At 40.9% G+C, this 25,984-nt stretch overlaps 1 protein-coding gene across 3 annotated transcripts in view; it reads right to left on the bottom strand.

The window, feature by feature from the left end:
- Nucleotides 1–15,555: 15,555 nt before the first annotated feature.
- The window catches only part of SETBP1 (SET binding protein 1), a 360,545-nt gene continuing 350,116 nt past the window's right edge, over nucleotides 15,556–25,984 (bottom strand). For all 3 annotated transcript variants that reach the window (XM_023647725.2, XM_023647727.2, XM_023647726.2), the window contains exon 6: nucleotides 15,556–20,945. In XM_023647725.2, coding sequence (XP_023503493.1) covers nucleotides 20,323–20,945 — 623 coding nt within the window. In that variant the 3' untranslated portion in view covers nucleotides 15,556–20,322. The remainder of the gene's footprint in view (nucleotides 20,946–25,984) is intronic.

Genomic DNA, 25,984 nt, shown 5'->3' with positions numbered 1-25,984 from the left:
GAATGTCCTGGAAGCCCAGTTCCCAGGATAGCCACTACCTGAAACTCACTGGGGAAGGGCAGGCCATTCTCAGCCAAGGAGGGCCACTCAGGGAGAGAGATTCACAGGGAACTGGAGGCTCCATTCTCTATTGCCAGGGCCATTCCCTGCCAGGCTGCAGGGAGAATCTACATGCAAGAATAAACAGGTTGATGGCCCTATTCTCTCTCATTTAATTGCATACCTGTGAAATCGCAGTATTCTAGAAGAGTCAGAATGATAGAAGTGGTTGAGAGTGGCTGCCATGACATAGCATCTAACCTCCCGCCAACACTCTAATCTAGTGCAAGGTCCAGCAGGAGTGGTCTTCTTCGCTGTGGTATTCCCGGTACCTAAAGCACTGCCTAGCACTCAGTGGGTCATCAATTGACACTGTTCCATAAATAAATTGATGGAGGAACCAATAGAGCCTGTCTGTATAGATGCTCATCTCTCTCTCCTCCAACATTTCTGAAGACAATGACTTCACTGTGTCCCAAAATAGTATTTTGCATTGTTTGACAATTAGATTAAGAGTATGTTCTTCTTGTCCTGTAATAAAATATTTGTCCTTGTAATTCTGTTCTGTAGTCTTGAGTTTTCACTGGAGGGACTCAGAACAAGGTACCTCCTTTTCCACATGGCAAAGCTTGAGATCCTTGAAGACAGTTATTTTCCCACTGAGATGTCTGTCTGGGCGGACTCCAGCTGGTTTATTCAACTATTCAACTCCTCTCAGGTATGATGTGGTTTCCAGGCTCTTCACCCTATTCATCCAGCCCTTCGGTTAGTATTCCTGGAGGTATTAGCAGGATGAGTCGCCGTCATGGTAGTAAGAGTAACAGTAGCAGCTTATATAGTATTGCCAGGCATACTAACAATTTTCCACTCATATAGTGGTTAATAAAGTACTTTCACAGCCATTGTCTCATTTCCCCCTCGCGGGAACACTGCGCGGAAGATGTTAGTCTCTCATTTTACAGAAGAGGGACTTGAATGTATTGCTCGGCCAAGTTCTCATATCCAGCACTCTGCCTTCAAGCCAAGATGCAATACTCTTTCTGCTACAACAAGTATTTTTTAATGTGTTGCCAAACACTAAATACTGCAGATGTGGCCAGGAACACCACAAATCTTGATGGGAAAAGAAGCAGAAGAGAAGGCAGCACAAGACACAAGAGCTGCCTGGGCGGGGGTGGGGTTGTGCATGAAGAGGTGCTGGGCTAGGTCATGGCTTACATGTATGTGAACCTAGGGGACTCTTCACTTCTCTCCTTCCTCCTCCCTCCCTCTACCTCCAGGCTGGACACCAGACTTGTCTTCCCCTTGGCAGCTACGGGAGATCCTCCAAAGCAGAGGAGGCATTGGCCTGTGGACCACTCTAGAATCCTCAGGTCTTCACTGGTCCCTTCTCTGGGTGCTGGTTTTCCCACACTTCCCTCTGGAAGCCGTCACTTTGTGTTAGCCCCTGGAGAACACTTTTCTGGGTCTTCTTCCAGAAAATTTAATTTAATAAATTCATAATACATATTTCACTTCATTCAAACATGTCACTGAACAGTGTCGAGCAATTGTATTTTCCTGCAAAATTCTGAAAGGCTGGAGTTTTGGAAGCATGAAGCACATCGGACCTAACTAGCCGGCCCAGCCTACCTGCTCTGAGAGAAATCCGCCTGCAGTGGGGCTGGATGTGCAGAAACACAATGTTCTCTTTTGATGGGGGTTTCAAAGTGTCCGTTTCCTGGAACAAGGGCCAGCGGCCCAAGTGCCGCGGCTGGAAAAGGCCCTCAGGATTTATGAGCCTGCAGAAACTCGGCGCTGCTCCTGTAACAAGAAGGAGACAGAACGTTCTGTCACCACGTCACGTCCCCGTGCACCAGGCCTTCTGGAAATGTTTTCCCCGTCTGAGAACTGAAGGCAGATGGAAGCAAGTTGCTTTGGGTCACTTACACCATCTTCTCTCCTTCTCAAATGCTGTTCAAATCCAGTGAACCCAGAAGGAACTTGAAGGAGAAAGGGCATCAAACAAATGAACACTGCCCAAGGCACAGTGTTCATGTAACGGCCTTTCTGATTGCCCTGTTACCCCAGACTGCCACTCCACTAGCACAGCTGCTCAATCAATGGGCCATTAAGTCAACCAACAAATCCATATTGATCATCTACTGAGGTACTGTGACTGGCATTGGGTAGGAGGCATAGAACAAAATGCTAAACAGAGGCTCAGCCCCTGAGATGCTCGCCTTAGCCTTGAGCAGACACTCACAACAGCTGATAGCAATGAGAGACAACTAATTATTAGTCAGGACTAGATTAGCTGACTTCGGTGCCTAAATGCTCCAGGAGGGCAGAAGGGCCACTGCTTTCATCTGGCGGAACACAGGATGAGATGCTGGAGGCCAGGAGGCTTTAACTGGACTGGAAACCTGGGCACAATCGAAACATCGATGGCTTAGTAAGAACTGTCCAAATAAATACAGCTGAAGCAAGGAACTGGAAGCCCCAGGGATTGAGGGACACTGAAGGATGGGATGAAAAGGACTGAGTTGGGAAGTTATGTAAAATGAGCGCCATTGTTGTTCCCTCTCAGGAGCTGAGTACGGTGCCGCAAGGCACATTTCCTAATAAACTGAATCCTGTGCATACAGTCTGTGTTTTAACTTCCTGGTGACCGTCAGTGAAGTTAGTCTATTCCAAGGGCCAGCACGCTTTCCCTGTAAAGGGCCAGAGTGTTAACACTGCAGACTGTGCAGGCTACAAGGTCTCTGCTGTAACTCCTCAGCTCTGGGGTACTGGGAACGCAGCCGCACACTATGTAAACGAATGAGTGAGGCTGCGTTCAAATAAAACTTTATAGGTGAACACTGAAATTTGATTTCATGTAACTTTCACGCGACATGAAGTGTTATTCTTCTTTTGATTTTTTTCAAACCATTTCAAAACGGAAAGGCCATTCTTCGCTCGTGGGCCATACAAAAACAGGCTGCCCACTGGATTTGGCCCAAGCGCCATGGTTTGCCAACTCCTCATCTAGGAGGAGCAATATTGCGCTAGTGGTAGGAAGAGAGAGGAGAGAAGGATGGAGAAAAAGAGCATTAAGTATTGACATTTACCTCTATCTGAATTTAAACTCATTTACTCTTTTCTTGCTTCACATACGTAAGTGCTTCTCGGCAACAACATCTCTTAAACCTATTCAAAAGTAGTGTACTTTTTTTTAATCAAACGTGCTGATGATTATTCATAGCCACATTGGTTTGTGAATTTTTTATATCAACTGTGTTAGCCATCGTTGGACATACCTTCCTTGAAGGCCAGCACCTGCTTTATGGCCACTGTATTTATCTTGGCTCCCACAGACTTTTTTCTGGAGTAGGCCTACAGTAATTTACTATTGTGTTGAATCAGCAAACTATGTGCATGATACTGAGTATCAAAGTGAGCACATAATCAAAAGATAAGACTTGGACCATAAACCAATCTCTCCGGAATTGTGGATCTTGGTTTATTGTTTTTAAAATTTATCACAAGTGCTCAGCAATTTCAGCCCCAATTTTCTCTCTTTTTAACATTAAGATCCTCTCCTATTTATTCACTTCTATTCTCCATGGATCCTTTCTTCCTTTCTGTGACACTTTACCCCACTGTCAATTTGATTTTCTCTTTGTTCCATGATCATACCATGTGCATGACTCTTACAGCATATTTGCTGGTATTTTCTTCCTCCCATTTATGACACGTGCCAGAGGATGCCTCTTCTTTGCCTGCTCAGGCCAAGCTCAGGTCCTATCTACACTGAGATACATTCTTTTTCTCCTCTTAACTCCTCAAATATTGGTACCCTGGCCCATTCAGTTTTTTCTTTCATTTTGCATGTCATAGCCATAATTAAAGTTGGAGACAACCTTAGCTTGTGAGCAGAGATGGTCTCCATGCCCCTTAAATTCTACCCAGCATATGGCACGTGGCCATTGAGAACATACTTGAGAAAATACTCAATACTCAAATCCTTGTATCATTTAAAATGACACTCGAGAGGATGAAGAGAGAAGGTTCAGGTAAAAGTGGGTGAGGGAAATAGTGGCAGGAAATCCTAAAAAACAAACCAACGTTTTCAAAGCTACAGGGAAAGAACAGAAGATGGTGCGCTGAAAAATTAGAAAAACTATCTTCAACTCTGTCTCTTTCCAAAAGTTCAGGAAAGTTAATTTCAAATAAAAAATAGAAACGGAAAAGTATCCACTTTTAAATCCTTTAAAACTTACTAAAAGACAAAGAGAATTAAGAGGCAGAATAAAGATGTGCCAGTAAAACATGCCCCAAAACAAACCAAAACTCTAGCCGAGTGTTTCAAAATGAGCTAAAGTTATTAAGAAAACGCTAAATATATGAAAGAACAGCATAAATTAGAATCAGAAAATCTCAGAAGTGAAGTGACAGAACTCAGGGACAAAATTAAAATAAATGAAAATGTAACATCAAAAATGAAAATGAAACCAGGAGGAATACAAGAGTGAATAAACACAACAGAAAGGACCTGAAGAGAACTAGAAGGTTAAATAGAAGAAAATTTAAAAATCAAAAAGAAGTAAAATAAACAGATAAAAAGGATTCATGACACAGTTACTAAAATTAAAGCTATACAAAGAAGATTTCTGAAGCTAATAGGAGTCTCTGAGGAAGAAAACCAAAGTAAGGAAACCGAATACTGAAAAATATGACTCAGAAAAGCTTTCCTTCAAAAAATATTAAATTACACATTTAAAGAGAATATTGACCAATCCCAAAATATATTTTAGTAAAATGATTGGATTTTAAAGAAAAAGATAAAAAACAATTGACTTATAAGGAAAGAAAATTAAATTATAATTAGGTTTTTCAAAAGCAGCATTTCATGCCAGAGGAGAATGGAGGAATGCATTTAAAATATTCAAGGAAAGAAGGTGTGAGCCAAGGATTTTATACCCAACAGACTTTCAAGTAGAAAGGTCAGCAACTCTTATTTACATGTAAGAACTCAGGAAATTGTATTCCCATGAGCCTTTTCTTTAGGAATTTACCTGATAGTGAGTTTCAGATGCCAAAATGACTACAGAGACTTTGACATAAGTCTGGTGGTGAGCACTAGTCAGTTACTTTTAGAACTAAGATAAAATGTGTGTTAAAAGGGAGCAAGTACATATGCTCTTTATGTTCTGACAATGTAGATATAGAAAAACTACAAAAATGGGAGAAGGGAAAAAGCACATGCTATTTTTCTCCCATCTTTTTGGAAATTATGTTGATGATAGTATTAAGGTTGTTTCACTGAGAATGTTGTATACGTGATGTGGGGTAAAAAAAATAACTGAATAATTACGGTTTTTCTATTTCTTTTGCCCTTATGTCCTTAAGATTCTTGATATGAAAGAAATGAGATACAGACGTAAGTTTGAGTAAAAACTCTTCCAATTCAAATTCAGGAATTTGAAATAAATTTGAATTAAAATTATCAGCATGAATACACACACACAAAACCAGTTCATACTGACATTTCCAATTCAAATTTATTTGAGATTATGTATCCATCATCTATCTCTGTCTACCTATCTATCTATCTATCTACTTATCTATCTAGCTATCCATCCCTAGTGCCCAGATTGTGGTCTTGAAATACCATTTCCCATTTAAAAAAATAAAACGAGCTCTGAAAGAAATGGCTCATTTAAGGTCTGAACAGAAAAATTGCAAGATAGGCTTAGAACATCTTGTCACATCAGATAGCCAAGAAGCTATCAGAGCCTACTAGGTTATATAAAACTGCTGGGGTTATATAAAAAGGATTCAGGAGCCAACTTGAAGAGACTCCAACTGGCCACAGATGGGCCAATTTGAGCTTCAATAATGATGATAATTGCAACAGAGTGAAACCCTTCAAATATGTTGAAGTCCATGAGTTCAAAATAATACTAAAAGATACCAGTTGGTCACCTTTGGAGGCTGACAGGGAACTAATTCATTACCCTGAAAATAAAAGGAAGACTGAAATATTTATCCTGCTTTCCTTATATAAACAGTACCACGAGGTAACCAAAGAGGAGATGGGGGAAAGCACCTCTTTATAAAAGCATGCCAAATACTCCGTGAAAAGTAATGATAGTATCAAAACATTACCACTTTTCAATCCCTAATAAATGAATAGACCACAGCATTAAGCACCAGAAGCTGTTAACATTGCAGAGAGACAATCAAACATTATCTGCCTCTCGGTGAATGGATACAATTCCACGTATAATCATTCCAAAGGGATCAGACTTAAATCTACATATCTCTGAATCCAGCTCTGAATCTAGCTGCCAATTTGCAGGGAATTCTGAGGACAGAGGAACATGTTGAACTGCACCAGGAGGGTACAGCGTCCACGTTGTGGGCAACTCTGCAGGTCAAATAGTCAAGGTTCCCCAACAGGTAAATGTAAAGAAAAGAAAGGGCTGGGGGCCGGCCAGGCAGTGCAGCAGTTAAGTGTGCAGGTTCCACTTCGGCGGCCCAGGGTTCACTGGTTCAGGACCTGGGTGTGGACATGGCATCACTTGGCATGCCGTGCTCTGTGGTAGATGTCCCACATGTAGGGTAGAGGAGGATGGGCATGGATGTTAGCTCAGGGCCAGCCTTCCTCAGCAGAAAGAGGAGGATTGGCAGCAGTTAGCTCAGGGCTCATCTTCCTCAAAAAAAAAGAAAGAAAGAGAGGGCTGGAAGGGAAACATGTGGAGTCAAGAGACCTAAAGACATATCAAGTTTAAAAAATCAGTAAGGCTGTTTATATTTAGGGATGTTCCCTTGGCTGGTAAAACCATAAAGGAGAGCACTGAAGTTATTACCGTAAAAGTCAGAGACTTTTGGAGGAGGGCTGGGCTGGGTTGGGATGAAGAACATGGAGACACTTATGGGGGAGCTTGAGAGGTTCTATTTTTTCACCTAGGTGGTGCTTACAGACGGTTTACCTAACAATAATTCATGGAGCCATATTTCGTGGGGTTTCTCTATCAAAGCTTTATTTTACAATATAAGATTTTAGAAACAAAATGAATTGTCCCCAAAGACCCAGACAGTTCAGAGAGCCTTCAGGGCTTCATGGTTATTTCTAAATATGAGCATCTCCTTGTTCACCAAGAACACAGCAACGTGTAACCTACACCTACCTAAGCCAAAGGCTTTGTCTCTGGCGGAAAGAGAAGCAGAGCCTCTCTCCCTAGCTGTGTGTCATCACCACTCTGCCTCAGCCTGCATCAATGCGTGTGTGTGTGCCTGGATGCAGGTGGGAGGGTGAGGAGTGGTGGTGGAGGGAGCAGTGGAAGATATAGATATGAATTGCTGCACTGAGGGAGATTCACTTATTTAAAAGAAATATATTTTAACATTTTGAGTCAAGATAACAGGAAACTATTAGATACAAACAGCCTCTATTAAGATTGTCACAGATATTGCAGGAAAAAAATAACATATCTAATTTGGGGTGCAGTGATTACATTCACAAGGCATCAGCAGCCCCCATGCATTCTCACTGGTGAAGCTTCAAGGCTTTTCTTCTCGGTGACCATGTGCCCACATCACTTTCTTAGGTGTCGTTTGTTTTCTGCTGCATTTCTTCACTCTCTCTCACCCTTTCCAAGGTGAAGAGGTCCCTTCTGGGCTCCTAAGTCATTATCCTTCCCCCACTCCCCAAGCCTGTAGGACACGGATATGCTGGACACAGATTGGAGGAGTACCAAGAGAAAGTATGGTAGAGCAGGGCAAGGATCAGACTGGGAAGCCTGGCCTTGGGCTCTAGCCTGGGTTCCACTGTAAATGAGTGAGCCATGTGAATATGACTGATTCCTTTCATCTCTCTGTCCTCAGTTTTATCAAATGTAAATTGAGGGACTTGAGCTATAAGCTTTCTAGGTTTCCTTCTAAAATAATAACCTATTATTAGTCAAAAGACTCTTTGGCATTAAGAAAAGGAAAAACTTACCGACTGTGACATCACCAAGATTTTTGTCCATTATAGAAGTACTGGACTAAGAGTTAGAATGTACTGGGTTTGAATCCCAGATATGCCCTTAATAACTGTGCATTTAAAAAATAAGTCCTTTATCTTGTTTAAACCTGTTTCCTCATGTTAAAATGTGAATAACATTCATGTGTGAGGTATGTTTCAAGACTTTAAATGCAAATGAAAAGACAAATTACAGACTAGGAAAGAATATTTGCAATAAAAGCCTTATATTTAGAATGTATAAAAAATTCTCTAAACTCAGGATTAAAAGAATTGACTTAGAAAACAGGCAAAATACATGCACAGATATTTCACTGAAGAGGATCCACAGATGGCAAATAAACACATGAAAAGATGTTCAGTATTATTAGCCATTATAGAAATGCAAATTTAAACCACAATGAATTAGCACTACATACCTATCAGAATGCCTAAAATGAAAGGTAGTGATAATATCAAATGCTGGTGAGGATGTATAGAAACTGAATCATTCAGATATTGCTGGTGGGAATGTAAAGTAGTAAAATACTCTAAATAGCAGTTTGTCAGTTCCCTTCAAAACTAACAATAGATTTACCAACACCCAGCAATTGGAATTTTAGGCAATTTTCCCAGAGAAATTAAAACTTATTTTCACATAGGTACTTGTATATGAATGCCCATAGCAACTTTACTTGTAATAACCCCAAATTGGAAACTACTCAGATGTCCCTCAGAGAGTGAATAGTTGAAAAACCTGGTACATCCATGTCATAGTATACTACTCAGCAATGAAAAGAAACCCACTATTGATACACACAACTTGGATGACCCTCAAAGAAATTATACTAAGTGAAAAAAGCCAACTTGAAAAGGGTAGGCCTAGGTCAATTACTCTGATGCTGGTACACTGGAATTAAAAAACTGAGTAAATGAATGGCAGATGGTAAGAGCCAGGTTTCTCACTATTGGAGTGGGAGTTACAGATAAGCAAGAGGAGGAGGCTAGAATGAACCATTTGGTAATGTATTAGAGTTAGAGATATCAGTTTTGACTCATGTTTAGCTTAGTATAGACAGATGGTTGCATACAGAAATATCTATATATAGTGTGTATACACGGGTTAGTGTACACACGCGTATTTCCTTGCTTTGCCAGCTGCAAGGGCCAAGAAGCAATGACACCCCAGTAGCAACACGCACATCTAGTGCCCAGATCTTGGTTTCTAATACCATCCTCCAATGAAAAGAACTGAGGCTCCTTGGAGAAACGACTGATTCTAGGACTGGCACAGGAAATATACAAGATGAGCCTAAAGCATCTTATAATGCTAGAAAGTAAGAAAGTGCTATGAAAACAAAAACTCAAAAGCAAACAAACAGAAACAAAAAAACAGCACACACAATGATGGGGGTATGCCAAAGGAACACAGGAGCCAACTGAAAGAATGCCCAATGGCCATAGCTCTATAATTTGAGATGCAAAATAAATAACGTATATTAGAATATAATCCAAAATATAAAATAAATATCCACGAGTCCATATCAATATAAATAAATCATTCAGTAAATGAACAAATGGGGGATAAAAGACAAATTCTGTATGATTCCACTTATATGAGATATCTAGAGTAGTCAAACTCACAGAAACAGAGAGTAGAATGGTGGCTGCCAGGGCTGGGAGGGAGGGAGGGGGAATGGGGAGTTCTTGTTTAATGAGTACAGAGACTCAGTTTTGCAAGATGAAAAGCTTTTGGAGATTAGTTGCACAACAATATCAATATACCTAACACTACTAAACTATACACTTAAAAATGGTTAAGATGATAAATCCTATGCCATGTGTATTTCACCACAATTTAAAATTTTTAAAAACATTTAGAAAACAAACAATATTGGAAAAACTAGTGAAATCTAAAGTCTGTAGTTCAGCTAATAATATTGTACCAAAGTTAATTTCTTAGCTTTGATAACTGTACTATGGCTATTTAAGATGATCATATTAGGGAAAGCTGGGCGAGAGAATTTAAATGGAACTCTGTACTGTTTTTGAAACTTTTCTGTAAGCCTAAAATTATTTCAAAACAAAAAGTATTGAAAAAAGAAAAATCTCCAGTACATAAGAATTTCAAACTATTTATGTAGATACTCAGCCCTTGAGGAAGAGGAGCACAGCTCTTCCCTTTTTAAGTGTGAGTTCTGTGCAGCGACTTCCTTTGAAAGATCAAAGTACGGAAAAGGGGGGGGGGAAGGAATTTTACAGTGGAGAAACCTGACAACTACTTCCTCAGCCAGGTGATCAAGGTCAACATCAACAGCCATGTCTTGTTGATAGTATGTACAATTTACCTCTAGGATCATCTTCTCAAGAACATGTGACCCCAGTCTAATCATGAGAAAAACTTCAGATGAACCAAGTTGAGGGATATTCGACAAAATACCTGGCCAGCACTCCTCAAAATTGTCAAGGTCATCACAAACAAGAAACTCTCAAAGCCAAGAGGAGCTTAAGGAGACATGATGACTAGATGTAATGTGGTACCTGGATGAGATCCTGGAACAGAAAAAAGGACATTAGCTAAACTCTAAGGACATCTGAATAAAGTCGACTCTTTAGTTAATAATAATAGAATAATACGGTTTTGTAAGTGTGACAAATGTACCGTACTAATGTAAGATATTAATAATCAGGGGAACTGGGCTTGGTGCAGGGTTCACGGGAGCTGCCTGTACTATCTCCACAACTTTTCGTAAATCTAAAACTGTTCCAAAACTAGACTTTACTTTAAAAAGGCAACATACTGCACAATTCCATTTCTGTAATAGTGGAAGTAAGAAAAATTGTAGAGATGGAGCACACATTAGTACTTGCCACGGAATAGGGATGATGAGCGGGAGGGAGTGATTAGCATGAGGGAAGTCTTTGTGATGATGGTACAATTGAGCATCTTGACTGTGTTAGTTTTTATGCATGTCTATACATATGACGAAATTGCATAAATCTATGCACATACACAGCCACACACACACACAACACACACACAAATGAGGTCATGTGTAACTGATGAAATCTGAATAAGCTTGATGGATTGTGTCAATGTCAATTTCTTGGTTTTGATATTGTACTGTAGTTGTATGGGATGTTGACATAGGATGGGGAGACAGTTGGGAGAGGGCTGGACTTCCTTATATATTTCTTAGCATCCTCCTGTGAGGATGCTATTTATTTCAAAATAAAAGTTCCAAATTCTGGGAAACTGTAGACCTTCTGGGACATCAGATGTCTACTAACTTAGTGAATTATGTTCATAGAGATGTGACACTGAAACTAGCTGACACATTTGCACAAGGCTGTTGTCTGAGTATTAGGGTTCTCCAGAGAAACAGAATCTCTCTCTCTCTCTCTCTCTCTCTCTCTCTCTCTCTCTATCTTTCTTTCTTTCTATAGAGAGGGAGAGAGAGAAAGAGAGATTGATTTATTATGAGGAATTGGCTCACGTGATAATGGAGGCTGAGAAGTCCCACCACCTGGATCTGCTGCCTGCAAGCTGGAGTCCCAGGAAAGCCAGTGGTGTAATTCAGTCCACATCAGAAGGCCTGAGAACCAGGGGAGCTGATGGTGTAAATCCTAGTCCGAGGGTAGGAGATGATGAGAGGAGGAGTCCCAGCTCAAACAGTGAGGCAGGAAAAAGGAGCAATTTCCTCCTTCCTCCGTCTCTTGTTTTGTTCAGGACCTCAACCCATTAGATGATGCCCACCCACACTGGGGAAGGCAATCTCTTACTTTACTGAGTCCACATATTCAAATGCTAATCTCATATGGAAACACCCTTGCAGACACACTCCAAATAATGTTTAATCTGGGTACCCTGTGGCCAGTCAAGCTAACACATAAAATTAACCATCATACCTGCTTTCATTGTTTTCCTTCAGCTGTTCAGCTTGAGAGTGGATTCAGGCTTCTTCTGGGGTATACAGTACTGCTGACTAAAATGGAGGAAGCCTTGAGACACTGGCCTGGTGGTCTTAGGGGCAAGAGCAGCATGGATGGCCCAAGAACGAAGAAGAGAAAGATTGCCTCTACCTTCCAGAGATACACAGTAGACTTTGAAAACAATTTTTAAGCTTCGTTCTTACAAAATTATTTTTGTGACAATAAGAAAAAGATGCCTACTTGGGGCAGATGCCACACCAAGGGTACACAGCTTAAGGGAGTGCAGGTTGGATTTCTGCTCCCACTTTCTTTTTTAGCCAGGTCCCTTTGTGCAGGGAACAACCTGTGCAACCTTACATGGCAGTCCTGGCTGAGGATTATACGCTGTCACACGATTTTTATTGGAGACAGTTACCAAATGAGTGAGACACGTTTGTGGGTTATGGTCATGACACTTCCTGGAGGAGGTGGGGTTTGAATTGAACCCTAAAAGATGGGTAGAATTCGAATAGGCAGAGAACGGGAGGAAGTTCACGATCTAGATTTGTTTAAATACAGCTCAACGAGGACTTGTCTTTCTTGTTCATCTTTACATTTTTGGTACTTGGCAATGTGCAAATAGGGGAGGGAGAAAGGAAGGAAAGAAGGAAAGACTTGACTGTATGTCCTCATGATTCTGTTTTTTTCCATTCACTTCTTCCATACCTTCACACCTATTAATCATATTAGGATAGAACAGACTACGCCAAAACATCACTGGCTTTAGACAACGGTGGGGGATGAAGTTGGAAACTAACAGTAGGGCCTGTTTGAAGGATCTGAAAATGACAGTTTGGGGACTTTTAGACTTGGAAGGCACTGAAGATATCATTAAGAGTTTAACCTCCCATTTTATAGATTAGGCAAGTGAGACTCAAAGACATTTTTCTCCTGGGCATAGAATTCTTTAGTGACCAAGCAGAAATACATCCCAGATCTTTTGACTTTTATTCCAGGGCTCTTTCCACTAAAAAGAGGGGAATTAAATTTTACAGTTTGTTGTTAGTGCCGTTGAGTTGATTCCGACTCCTAGTGACCCTGTGTACAGCTGAGCCCTGCCCAGTCGTCTTGAGTCATCCTCTCACCTTCTGGCGCTATATCGAATAATGTTCTGCTGTGGTTTTCATGGCCAATCTTTTTGGAAGTGGGTGGCCACGTCCTTCTTCCTAGTCTTTCTAGTTTGGAACCTCCACCGAGACCTGTTTACCATGGGTGTCCTCCTGGTATTTGGAATACCAGTGGCTTAGCTTTCAGCATCACAGCAGCAGGCAGCCGTTACAGTATGACAACCGACAGATGGGTGGTGAGGTTCGCTGACCAGGAAATGAACCCAGCTGCGGCCGTGAGAGCAAGGATCTTAACCACTAGACCACCAGGGCTGGCTAAAGTTTTAAAATATCAGGCTTAATAATGAGAGAATATGTGTGGTTTCTAACTCTTTCGAGGTTTTAATACTTCTCATTTGTTACTTCCCAATTTTAGCATCTGTGAATGTGAATAACACTTTGGAACCAGTCTTTCCTTCAACTGATGCTAGAAACAAAAGCCCTCACGACGCTTCTGGGAAGTGTATTGCCATGACTTAATAACATTTAAAAACCTGTATAGTGGCATTTCCTGTGAAAGTGGAAATGTTAGTAATAACAAACAACAGAAATGCACACCACTGTTGGCCTCGTCTCAGTCCATTTCACAGCCATTCATCAACTCATCTGACCTGTAAAAAGCCTTTTATGACCTTGGGCAAATTCTTTGGCTTTTCTCATCCCATTGTCTTCATGCCCTATCACAGGTGCAACAGGTTCAACCTTTTGTAGTCACTGATTTCCAATATCCCCACTCTTCTGCCAGTCTCCTCCCTGCAATACAGGGAGCTAGGCTGGTTTGTGCTCAGTTCCCCAGGGCATGTATCTGACAGCAGAAAGCAGAAGGCGAAAAAATTAAAAAGACTTTTTTCTGGCTTTTCAATTTCAAATGCTTAGAAACTAGGGAGATAGAAAAGACTGAGGCAGAAAGAAACAATTTGGAAGGAAGTTGGAGCAAGGCTTTCTAAATGACCCCTTCTCCCTTCCCCTCCAGGTTAGAAAAGGCTTCCCTAGGTCTGGAACTAAGATTCTGCTATCCTGGTGGAATAGAGTCTTAAAAATTAATAACATTGAGCTACAGAGAAATTTAAAAAGATACGTCCCTTCCACCCATCTATTTGCAGCCTGAGATTCCTACCAGCCACACATGTGAACACATCTGACTTTCTCAAGAATCTTTGTCAGCACATTGCTACTCTGTGGCCTCATTAAAAACCCCAAAGTTTGAGCCAGTCCATTCCAAGGCAACAGCTTTGCCCCTACATGAGAAGCTGGTGGGAAGAGATTAGGGGCACTCTTGGAAGTCATTACTGATTTCAGAAATATCAATGGTCTGATGAATCTGCATTAGAAAGAGGACTATGGAGTGCTTTAAATTTGCCTGGTTCAGTGTAAGATAGTTGGCAGAGAATAGGGAAAAGAAGGCAAATTCTACTTTGTTAGAGGCTGCTGACTGAACTCTCTGAATCTCAGGAGGCTACCTAAAGCACAAGTGTTCCAACCATCCTGAAGCTGCCCGAATAATCTTCTCCTGAAGACTTCCATTCATCCCACCAGACTCTCGTTATTCCACTGTGAGTAGTGCAAATACCAAAAGTCATAATAAATGTCACGGAGGGTCAGATTGATGGCTAGGCATGTGGAGCTGCTCCTAACATTTCCTATATACCTCCTTGGCTTTTGGAAGAGGCCCATCAGAAGAGAAGATAAAGAAGGGAAGCAAAGAATACATAAAAGTATGTATTTTTACATATTCTCAAAGTAAAAAGTGCAAATTATACTTTGAAGACCTACTTAGGAATATAAACTAAAAATTAGGACAGAAAGAGTGGGAAGAGAAGACAGTGTCAGCCTGGGAGCTCCACCCTTCTTCTGAGCCCTCCATCAGTCTTTTACCACTTGTCACATTCTACTTAGAACTGCCAGTTCATTTTTCAAATGCAGGCCTGGAAGTTCCTTCAGAGCAAGGACTGCAGATTCCCGGCCATTGACCTTAGCGTCTTGCTCAGACTGGTAGGCTCTGGGGAGGTGATCAGTAACTGTCTGTGGTTGATTAAAATAACCTTTCCTATCACTTCAAACTGTAACTCCAGCCAGAGATCCATCCTTCAGATATCTGACATCATGGGGTATTTAGTAAGAAAGCTTAATCCCATCCACAATGTTCTTCTAAAAATTTAGGACAGGATAGGTCTTCAACATCTTACAATACACTTCGATTGCTTTCAGCAGAGGTCTAACTGTTCTTTGAATCAGTGCTGGCTTTATGTCCAGGTGTAATATATTCTGAAGAGTAACCCAGTAAATCAGACTCAAATCTTGCCCACAATGTACTTCCCAGATTCATACAAAAGGGCAAAGTTTGGTTAGAATTTTCTCAATGATTCTATATCCAGTTGGTGTGAGCAGAGACCTCCAAATGCTATTAAAACTCCTTAGTGATGTGAACCAGATGGAAAATAAAACAAAAGAATTCACAACTCATGATAGACTGAATTGAATGTCTTTAATTTCACACAATGAATAACATATGAATAGGATTAACTTTTTTTTTTAATAGTTAAGTGCTCTATACTGTGCTAACCTGATCTGGTAGCGAAAAAGACTGAGCTTTCTTTTAGAAAAAATGTTTAAAACCCAACATCTAAGACCATGGAGGAGCATGACAGTAAAGCATGCCAGATGTATCTACGCCTCAAATAACAGCAAGTCCATGTTCATTTTAAATGTACAAAAATGCTTTATGAATAAAAACTGTTACAAAAAGAACATTTCAAACAATGTACAATTTTTCTTGCTTCTATATTCAATAAAATACAAATACATTTTTGTTCTAAAATATGTTTACATACAATCAAAGTAGAACATGCAAATTACACTTTAAAAAAGGCTTTTAAAAACCACTTATGAATACAAACTAAAAATTAGCCAGCACGACTTGTAAGACAATCTTGTGCCCCATTTTTTTCTTTTGAAATATATATATACATATTTAACACATCATGTGCATTTATTATTATTTAAGAAATAGATTTTTTAAAAAAGGAAGAAAAAGAAAGACACCAACCGAGGTTGGAACTGCCCTTCTGTGTTGATCAGCGGCAGCTTTTTTCAATTTTCCCCCCCTTTAGTGTTTATTATACCTGGGCAAATGGGCAATAGATATCCAGGAAGTTTCTTCCTTGGTTGATATGTGCTTCAAAGACTGTTCCCCAAGTGACTGAGTCCAACAAGGAAGGAAGACTCATTGGTGGGGTGAACTCTCCAAGAAACAAGAGGCAGGGGGAGCCTTGTATTGTGGAAAGAAACTTTAAAAAACACCAAGAAAATGCTACGGTATATTACAGTTTGCGTTTCTAGGCACTGTGATGACATTATGTGTAAGCTCTGGCATTTGGACCATTGTGATACTATAGGGTAGTGTTGAGAATAATGTCTATATTTATCTACTTTTACATAATGAGAAGGACTGAAAATTCTGTAATGTAACACTTAAATGGCTTTTGAGGCATTTCGGCTTCTGCCACCCCCTCTCTCCATGCTACAGTTGGCATTTAAAGGCTTTGGAAATATATGTATAGACTTTAGACAGTTCCCAGGTAAATCTTCCTAGTGGTAGGGAAAAAATATTCTCCAAAAGCTCATTATCTGAATATTGTTGGGTAATAAGCTGTAGGAGGGGGATTTTCTACTTAAGTCCTAAAACCAAATCCTTTATGATCTGCATGTAGTACATCACCTTATACTATAATTCTGTCACCACTTGCTTATCATATTTATAGACCCAGCAACACGCTGAACACAAATTCTCACTGCCATCGAACATGGAACATGGCCTCCCGCTCCGGAGAGCAGCCAAGTTAACATGCTAATCCTCTGTCAGCCCTTAGTCACCTACTCTGGGCTGTCAGTGGCTGTTGAGTCCTGGTCCTGCCAAGTCACAAACCAGCCCCTGACAGGCTCTCCTTTCCACTGACCTGTCTTCCTTGGGTTGTAGCCAGAGTCAGGCCATTAGAGGAAGTCAAACTTCTGTTCCTCTTATTTGAGATAAAGGGTTGAAAAGCAAGTGGCCCTGCAGCCACTTGGGAAGGTGGATCAGAGATCTATCCTCACCCTTGAACAGGCTTTTATATCTCGATTTCATCCTTTGTTCACCCCTAATCCGACTCCCTATATTACAAAGGGGTTCATGCCTGCTTGTTGAAGGCAAGTATTCCAGAAAAGAAAGAAAGAAAGAAAAAACGTTTCTCTCATTATGAAATATTTCGTGGAGCTGTTTATGGAGTCTTGGCCATCCCAGATGACTTCCTCTCTACATAAAAATGCAGCCACAGAAGGCAGTGTTAGCTGGCTAAAGACCTCCACAATCCAGGTCAGGAGAGCTAAATTCTCATTCTCGTTCTGCAACCAACCAGATGTGAAGCTAGACTGGCCCAATGTTGAGCCTGGATGGAAGAGGAGAGGCTAAGAGAAATGGGGCACTTAGAAAATAAGAAAACAGTCGTACCAATGAGATGAGTTAGGTTAATGGAAAGCAAAACCAAAAAAAAGTAATATGGTACTGAGAGAAGAGCTGGGTAGGGGAGAGAGGAAGCTGTGCAGATGACTGGACTGCCTTTCATCTTCAAACAGCTGTTTAGCATGTCTCAGTTTTGGTCCTCTGCAGTTTTCCAATCTATTCTCAGGGTCACACATGTAGAGGTTTTGCATTTAACTCATACGACAACTGTAGAACTGAAATTATGTATAAGTCACAACTCTGCTGTATCTCTCCTGTTTGGAAATTCTAATCTATCCTAAAGTTATTTGAAATTTCTCACCTACTAGAGGTTAATGCCAATTAAGCTTTGGGTCCTTCTTTAAGAAGGTTAGAGAGTACCAGCTCATTCTTCTCTGCAGGAAGATTTAGTCTGCTCACAGACTCGGTTGGGGAAACAGGACAACACTGGAAGAAAGAAGGGCAAAAGAAAGACGGAAATGATTTTCAAAGTCCAACAGGCGAGAACCCTTTTTATGGCTTAATCGGAATGAAAATGGTCGCACTCAGGGGGTGAGTAGGGCTAATTTAAACCTTCCTCTTGGGTGACTTTGGAACCACTCAGACATGGCTTGGGAATGACAAATTGAAAGTGGCTGGTTTGATTTTGCTGTTCAACTTGTGTGAAATGCCAAAGGTCAACCTAGGTCACAAACTGAGTATCTATGATATAAGCTTTAAAGTATAGGAGAATGCATTCCTTTAAACTTACATATTGCTAGGATTAAATGTGACTGACCTAGTTGGCAGCAAATGGTGTGAAGTCCATGGTGACAGTGCTCTGTGGGTAATTTCAACCAACTGGTAGTGTCATGACAGAGCAGTGATGTTTGCAAGCATATCAACTTGGGATTTTAAAATTCACTCCCATAGACATCCCATCCCTATTCTCTTATGTTCCCACCAAAAATCCATCTCTCTCTAAGGATACAATGCTGTGTTCTGAAGTGATATAATACAATTTCCAGCTGGTCCCAGCTTCCTGTAAAGAAACTTAATTTGGAAGTAAACCAGATATTCTAATCCCCATTAGAAAATTTAATTCTGTCTCTCAGTGTCTCTCTTTTTATAATCTACCATGCCAGGTGTTTGACGTCTTGGGAAAGGTAAGGGGAGGAGGGAGGGAGGAAATTGAAAATGTTTATTTGGAATTTCCACATCTGACTTTCAGAAAACATCTACGGCAATGGAATAACTTCGTATTCATTCTGAGTCTTCTTAACATGGTTTGCTCGAGCTGTGGAAATGGATAATAGAGAATGGAATATCTGTCCACGCTAAACCAATGGCTACAGTACAAATTGGATGAGAAATGTACAGTTGAAATTGACCATTTAAAAGACGATTTGTCACACACAGTTTGCATCCATGCAGACTGATAGATTTATAATTACATTATGTACAAAAATGTTTTAGTTTATTAAGGCAACCACAGTTTGGATACTTTGTCCAAGGTGGCTTGATACAATTGGAGTGGTGATACCCTTTAAACATTTTCATTTTTTTTTTCAGATAAGAACACTTACTCCCATTTGCTTTTAAGAAATAATTATCAAGAGATAATGGACTTCTATTGTTTTTTTTTCTTTTTTTCAACGACCTATGACAGTTATTTGTATGAAAAAAAAATCACATACCAAGGCATTGCTAGACACTTGTCTTTCTGGTGGGTCTGGGTTTCAGTTTTTGGTGATTTGTCAGTTATTCCATTTGCTGTGGGTTATTAAAATCATTTTATTCTGTCTATTCTCTGCTGATACGTTGTAAGTATAAAAATAACCTGGTTGACACCTGGGTCAACATATCCTCGGCTGCTCTAAATCACTTATTAAAAAGGCTCTATCAATACTGAGTATCTGTTTCACAATGATTGGGATTCAAAGCCAAGTTCCTTGGGACAGCATGCCAAGGTGAACGTTACAACACAGATAAGGTTTACATTATTTAGGTGTGTACCAAGGAAAAGAAGGCAGCAAGTAAGTTAATGAAAAGGTACATGGAAGTACAATGGACAAAAGAAAAGTAGGAACAGAGGATGCTAAGTATCAGCGTATGTGTGATGGAGGAGGCATACGAATAAGTTGGATGTCTAAGGTTGCCTATCACTAAAATTCCACCTTCTGATGACATGAGTCCATCTGAGAAACTGTATCGTTAACGGAAAGATTCAGGTCACCTGAAGATGATGTTGGTGCCCCAAAGCCTAGCCGAGCTTGAAAAACCAAAAGAAATATAAACCAATGAAATGGAAGCGGATTACAACAAAGCCCGTTGAGAAATTTGCAGCTTTTCTCCCCTTGGAATGTTTCCTAATTGAGGGTGTTTCCCTTTCCATTTTTCCTGGCCAGCAAACGCAGTGGAATCAAGGGCACACCTTGGATGCGGGAGATCAGGTGGCTGTCAGAGAGCACCCCCGGCTTTTCTCCTCCTTGATGGGTCTTCTGCTTGCCCTTAAAGGATCTAGCCATACTGAAGTGCCGCTTGGTTGGGAACTGCTGGGAAGCACAGACAAACTTCTTTTGAAGGCGTCACCCTGCTTTGCTTTCCCGAGAGCTACTGATGGCTCAACCCCATCATCTGGCCCGATTCTGCCTGCCCAGCTTCTGGAGAGAAGGGCATCAGTGTCCCTGCAGCGGGGGATTCTGCCCCTACCCCGGCTCACTGCACTTCCAATGTGTCAGTTCCCCCAGCCCCAGGTTCAGACGCCCGGACCCACCCTAGGGAAGGACATCGCTCTCACTCCCTCGGGACTTCCTCTGCCTTTTGGCCTTCACCTCCTCTTCCTGGGGAAGGGGCTGCTGCGGGGGAGGCTGCTGCGGGGGCTGAGCAGGAGGCTGAGGTTTGTGTTTCCTCTTTCCGCCTCCTCGTGGGGTCTTGGGCAGAGGAGGGGGCGGGGGTGGCGGCGGCGGCGGCGGGGGCGGGAGCGGAGGGGGCGGTGGCGGAGGCAGGGGCGGCGCCTCCCGGGCCATGTGGATGACCGCTTCGATGGTGGCCATGATGGTGTCTTGGCTGGCGGCGGGCTCCAAGACAAGCGGGCTCAGGCTCGGCTTCTGACCCCTTTTGCTGGGAAGGTCGATGCATTTTTCCAGCACCGGCATTTGGTCTCTGGAGTCCTCATCGAACTGGGAAGGCTGCTTTCGGGGACGCCCTCTCCTCTTCTTGACGAAGTTGTTGCCTGTCTTTGATTGTCTCTGCAGCCGCTTGGCCTTCAGGATCTTGTTCACGTGGTCCAGGTTCTTCTTGGTGGACAGAATCTTGGTGTAGTTGCACATCTTCCGCACCTCGCACTGGATGGCTTCGATCTCACGCCGCTTGAATCGCTTCTTCAGGGCGCAGCTGGCTGCAGGAGGGCAAAGAGAAGAAATTGATCACAGGATGCAAACTGCCTTAAACCTAGACTTTTCGGTGACAACTGGCATTATATTTGGCTCCGGAGAGTTAATGCTATGGATATGACTCTATTATAGCCTTTATTCTTTATTCATCCCTTTGACATTTGACCTAATTCAATTTAGCATTAGGTTTTACTTTTTCTTTTTGTAGAAGATGCTGAATGAATAAAATGACAAACAGTCCTCAATATCAAGCAATCTGGATCATTCCTGTGTACTTTCCACCCTGGAAAAAGAGATGTCTTGACCTGAACTGGAATACCTAAGTGAATCTGTTTTATTCCTGACCCTCCTCCACCGACAGAAGGGAGTATTCTTTTCTGGAACACTCTATTTGGAATGACATCATCTCTCTAATTTTTTTCCCTCAATGTTCTGACTTGTCAAGTTGCCGGATGATGTCCAATTGACTAGGTCCTTCTTAACCAGTTCATCCTCCCGGAGCCTCAAGGGAAATATCAGCCAGGTGTTTCTGAATCACTTACACTTCCGCTACCGGGCTATTGTTTGCAAAGAGCTCTTTTCATGTCCTGGTGGCCAGATGCGCCTCTATTTTATGAGCCAAACTTCTAGTCTCAGGAAGCCCTGTACTGCCACCACTAAATGGCGTTCAGAACTGCTTCATTGTGAAGTTAAGACACCGTAAAGTGTGAATGGCTTCAAGACATAGCAGGCTTTTTCTCCTATAGATGGTTCTTTCTCCTTATGTTGTTCACCAGCAGGCGCACATGTACATCCATGACACGCACCTGGCACTCGCACATACTCTGCTGCCCCATCTTCACACTGACCCCTCCCTCTGGCCGTTTACAAACTTAAGAAGCGTGTCCTTACTTAGTTCTTTGCTGCTGTGATTTACCCTAAATGCTCAACCCTGAAGAAGCCCACATAGATAATGCTGACTCTACGTTGCAGGCCTAAAAGGAAATCTGTTTCATTTTAGCATCTTGGTTTGTTGTATCATCCCCATATTTTTTCAACTACCAGTGGAGAAGCAGAATAAATATCTTAAGGGAAATGAGGAAGAAATGCTCAAAACACGGATACCACTCTCACTTATTTTTGGGCATGCCCACTTTGTTCTTCCCCCGCTCATCCGCACTTCTCTCTCATGCTGTGCCCACCACAGATTTCCAGGAGGGTTTCATTTGAAGTTGTTTACTTCACTGCCTTCATGGAGTGGGAATCTCTGAGTTCCACAGGACAGGTCAAAATGTTACTGCTTTTGGCCAAAGGTCATATAAGACTTACTGAGTAATAAATAACTGTTGAACAATATTTAAAATAAGTTTTAAAGATCAAAATAGAATAAAGCCAGAATGAGCTACAAAAATTTTTGTAGTTTGGGTTGTAAAAGGAAAAGCTGGCCTGTTTGTTAAGTTCTCGATGCAGGGATCAACTTTCATCCATCTCTATGTTCTTTCACAGGGCATAGCGCGGTGCCTTATATATGGAAGGGATTTAAAAGTTGTTTCTGGACTGACGAATCACACTAATGATTGCTGCCTTCTTGTCACACTCTTCTGGAAAAGAGTTCTAGTCTGGATTTTTAAAGCAACCATTGCAAATACAGTGACACTAAGAGTTAGCAGGCCTCCATGTCAGAGCCAAGCAATTTACCTTGTCCACACAGTTCATAAGGAAATGAAAACTAGTCAGAAATGCTCCACAGAGCTTTTGGCATCATTCCAAACACAAGTTCCATTTGAGCTTACCCTCTCTTTAGTTCATATCATCCATAGAGGAAGAAAATGCTATGTGATATGTAAGTCAGCATGCAGTTACAAAGGAAATAATTTTGGGCAATTAGTTACCAATATTTGACTGAGTAAAGCTTGACTTGAAAAATCCAAGAGCTGGAGGTCATTTGGGGCAAATACAACCAATGGATTGTCCCTCTTAGTGTTTTCTTTTTAGCGAGAAATGCCAAAAAACAAACACAAAAAAGGAACCTAGTACATAATCCCATATTGAGTAATTTGTTATATGCTGCATATTTTTTATGAAGCCCTTGCATTGGAAAATGATTATGAAATAGAAATTAATTCTGAGTAGTGTAGTCTTACCAAACAGTACTAAAAATATCATAACCAACTTCTTCCCACCCACCATTCACATTTAATCAATGTTAACTTTTTGCCACATGTACTTTATTTTTTCAAAGAAAGAAAACATAGATTCAGCCAAGTTAGTGCGCCCCTCTCATCTCCATGCTTGTATTTATGTTTTCACTGCAAGTATGTGAAGCCACGTTGGTAAAAATTAAAAGTCTGAAGCGACCCAGTGTTGGTAATGCTGTGAGGAAGTGAACACTTGCACACTGTTGGTGTGAGTGTGAATTGGTATAATCATTTTGGAGAGTGATTAGGAAATAGCTATTAGAGTTGAAGATGGGTGTGCTCAGTGCCCCAATGATTCCATGGCCAGGTTGCCTCCTTTACTCATTTGTAACAGATCGCCAAGGATGTACAACAACATTCCTTGAAGCTCAGTGTATGTTACCGGAGATTGAAAACAATCTAAATGTTAATTAAAAGGATAGTGAATCAACTGTGACACATTCAAAGAATGGAATATTACACATCTGTTAAAAGGAATAAGTACACATAAATATATCAACATGGTTAAAGCTAAAAACAACGTATAAAAAAAGCAAATGACAAAAGTATTTGTAAGCATACCATTTACATAAATTTTAAAACACACAGATCCCTTGAATTTTTATTTCATTTTCAGTCTCTAGGTGTGAAGGTTTAAATTGCCTACATTGCAGGAGATCAACTGTATGCCAAAGACTGGACGGATGAGATTCCAATATCTCTTCTCTCCAAGGCTACCTCATGAGACGGTTGAGTAGTGACGTCTCGTAGAATTTTTTGCAGTGGTGGAAATGTTCTCTATCTGTGCTGTCCCACACAGTAGCCATTAGCCACATGTGGCTACTGAGCACTTGAAATGTGGCTAGTGTGACTGAGAAACTGAATTTTAAATTAAATTAAATTAAAATAGCCACATGTGGCAGTTCAGCTCTAGACCTACCCACTACGAAATGCAGAGGACACACAGAGATTCATTCAGTAAAATACAGATCATGGGAAGCTCCCAGCAAGCAACCTGGTGCCTTCAACAAATAAGTTGCAAGGAGAGAGAGAAGGGGAGTGGGTCAGTCAATTAAAAGAAACTGCAGAGATAAAATGACCATACTTGGATGCCCATTTAAACAAACTGTCAAAAGAGATCATATTTCATGAATTCATGGAAATTTGAATATTGTCTGGGCATTTCATGATATTATGTAATTACTGTTAATTTTTGTAAGTGTGATAATTTTTTTTTTTAGTATCTATCTTTTAGAAATACATATTAAAATATTTATAGAAGTAATCGTATGACATCAGCTGGGATTTGTTTCCAAATAATAAGGAAGGGAAGAGGTAAGTGGAAGTATTGATTAAACAAGATTGACCATGAGTAGATATTGTTGAAGCTGAGGGAGGGGTACACAGAAGTTTATCATGCTATTCTGCCTACTTTGGTAAATACTTGACATTTCCATAATGCATGGTTAAAAAAATACAATTGGTAAGTGGCAATAAAACATCTTTCCTAGAATCTTAGGACTGGAGAGTGCTCTGGTTTTTACCCTCTTGGGTTCTATTTCAGCTAAATAATTTTCGAAGGATTAAAAATGTCCTTAGTGAAGAGCATTTGTCATCTTCCTAGAAAACTCCTGGTGGTAGCTACCCTCCTGGCTTAATGGGATGGGAGAATGAATGAGTTCTCTGGGTTTTCTGCTGTGACCAACTGATTAAACATATGTCATGGCCCAGTCTCCATTGATGGCATCAGGTGTTAAGACTTAATATCCCTCTTTCTTTTTTACATTATAATCTCACTGAACATCTGAATTTTATTTTCTCCTGATATGTACTATCCAAACTTCCAGTTCAGGTTCATTATTCCTGTGTGTGAACAGTAGCAGAGTGCAGGATAGTAGGAAGGACTCTGGGCAGGGGGGCAGCTGGAAACTGATTTGAACTAGAATGAAACTCTTAGCCTCTCTGACTCTCTCTTCCTCTATTACATTGGACGGTTAGACTACATGCTCTCAGAGTTCCCTTCTAGATCTAAAGATTGGTGTAATTCTTTCCTATACACATTATCAGTCGCCTTCCCAAATGTGAGGCGGCTTTCTGCATTTATTTCATCTACGAATTTTGAAACCCTAGTGTGGAGGAGAAGACAGCTTTGGACTTGGCAGGGTTTGATATTCACAAATCTTTCTCCTTATTGCCTATGATTTCACTGTCCCTCTAAATGTTTACAGATTTTTTGCTCTTCAAATTGTTTCATTATTAGACAGTAATTTCTGGGCTCTTGCAGCAAGACTGATTCCATGTTTGCTCTCCTTCTTATAACTGTCCTATATCTTGCCTGTTCTTTGTTAGTTTTAAAGAATAATTATGAGTGGCCAATTCAAAATGCGAATTCATTTCTTTGTAACTCTGCAATGCAAATCATCTTCTAGACCTTTCTCTGTATTTAAAATTGCCATGCAAATAGTTGACTTGGTTTGGGTCCAGATCTAGATTTTCCCTCTCTTCGCTCCCATTATCAGAGGATTGGCTCATCAGCATTCTGTTGATTTTGCCATGTCTCTTCTGATAATCAAAGACTAGACTTAGCATTGCTTTTGCACACTGACTTTATAGCTGTAGTATAGGCACTGTGAGCAAGTAAGGACTAACAAATCTAGTTACATAGAAGGTTCCCAAGAAATAGTTGTTAATGGCTTGGAGACTGTACTTTGCCCATGTGCAAAACATATCCTACTTTTACAAGAAAGTTTTGGGTGGGTTGGAGATGGAGGCAAATTTATCTCTAGACTCATTAGAATTTTTCTTGCTCTTTGAATAGCCCTATGAGAAGGTAAGGAAATGAAATTTTGGGGGTTGCTGAACTGCCTGGAGTTGAGTTGCCTTCCAGG

The sequence above is a fragment of the Equus caballus genome, chromosome 8, assembly GCF_041296265.1.
Source record: "Equus caballus isolate H_3958 breed thoroughbred chromosome 8, TB-T2T, whole genome shotgun sequence".
Lineage (NCBI taxonomy): Eukaryota > Metazoa > Chordata > Mammalia > Perissodactyla > Equidae > Equus > Equus caballus.
Note: the sequence above shows the minus strand (reverse complement) of the source record. Positions and strands in the feature narration are given on the sequence as shown.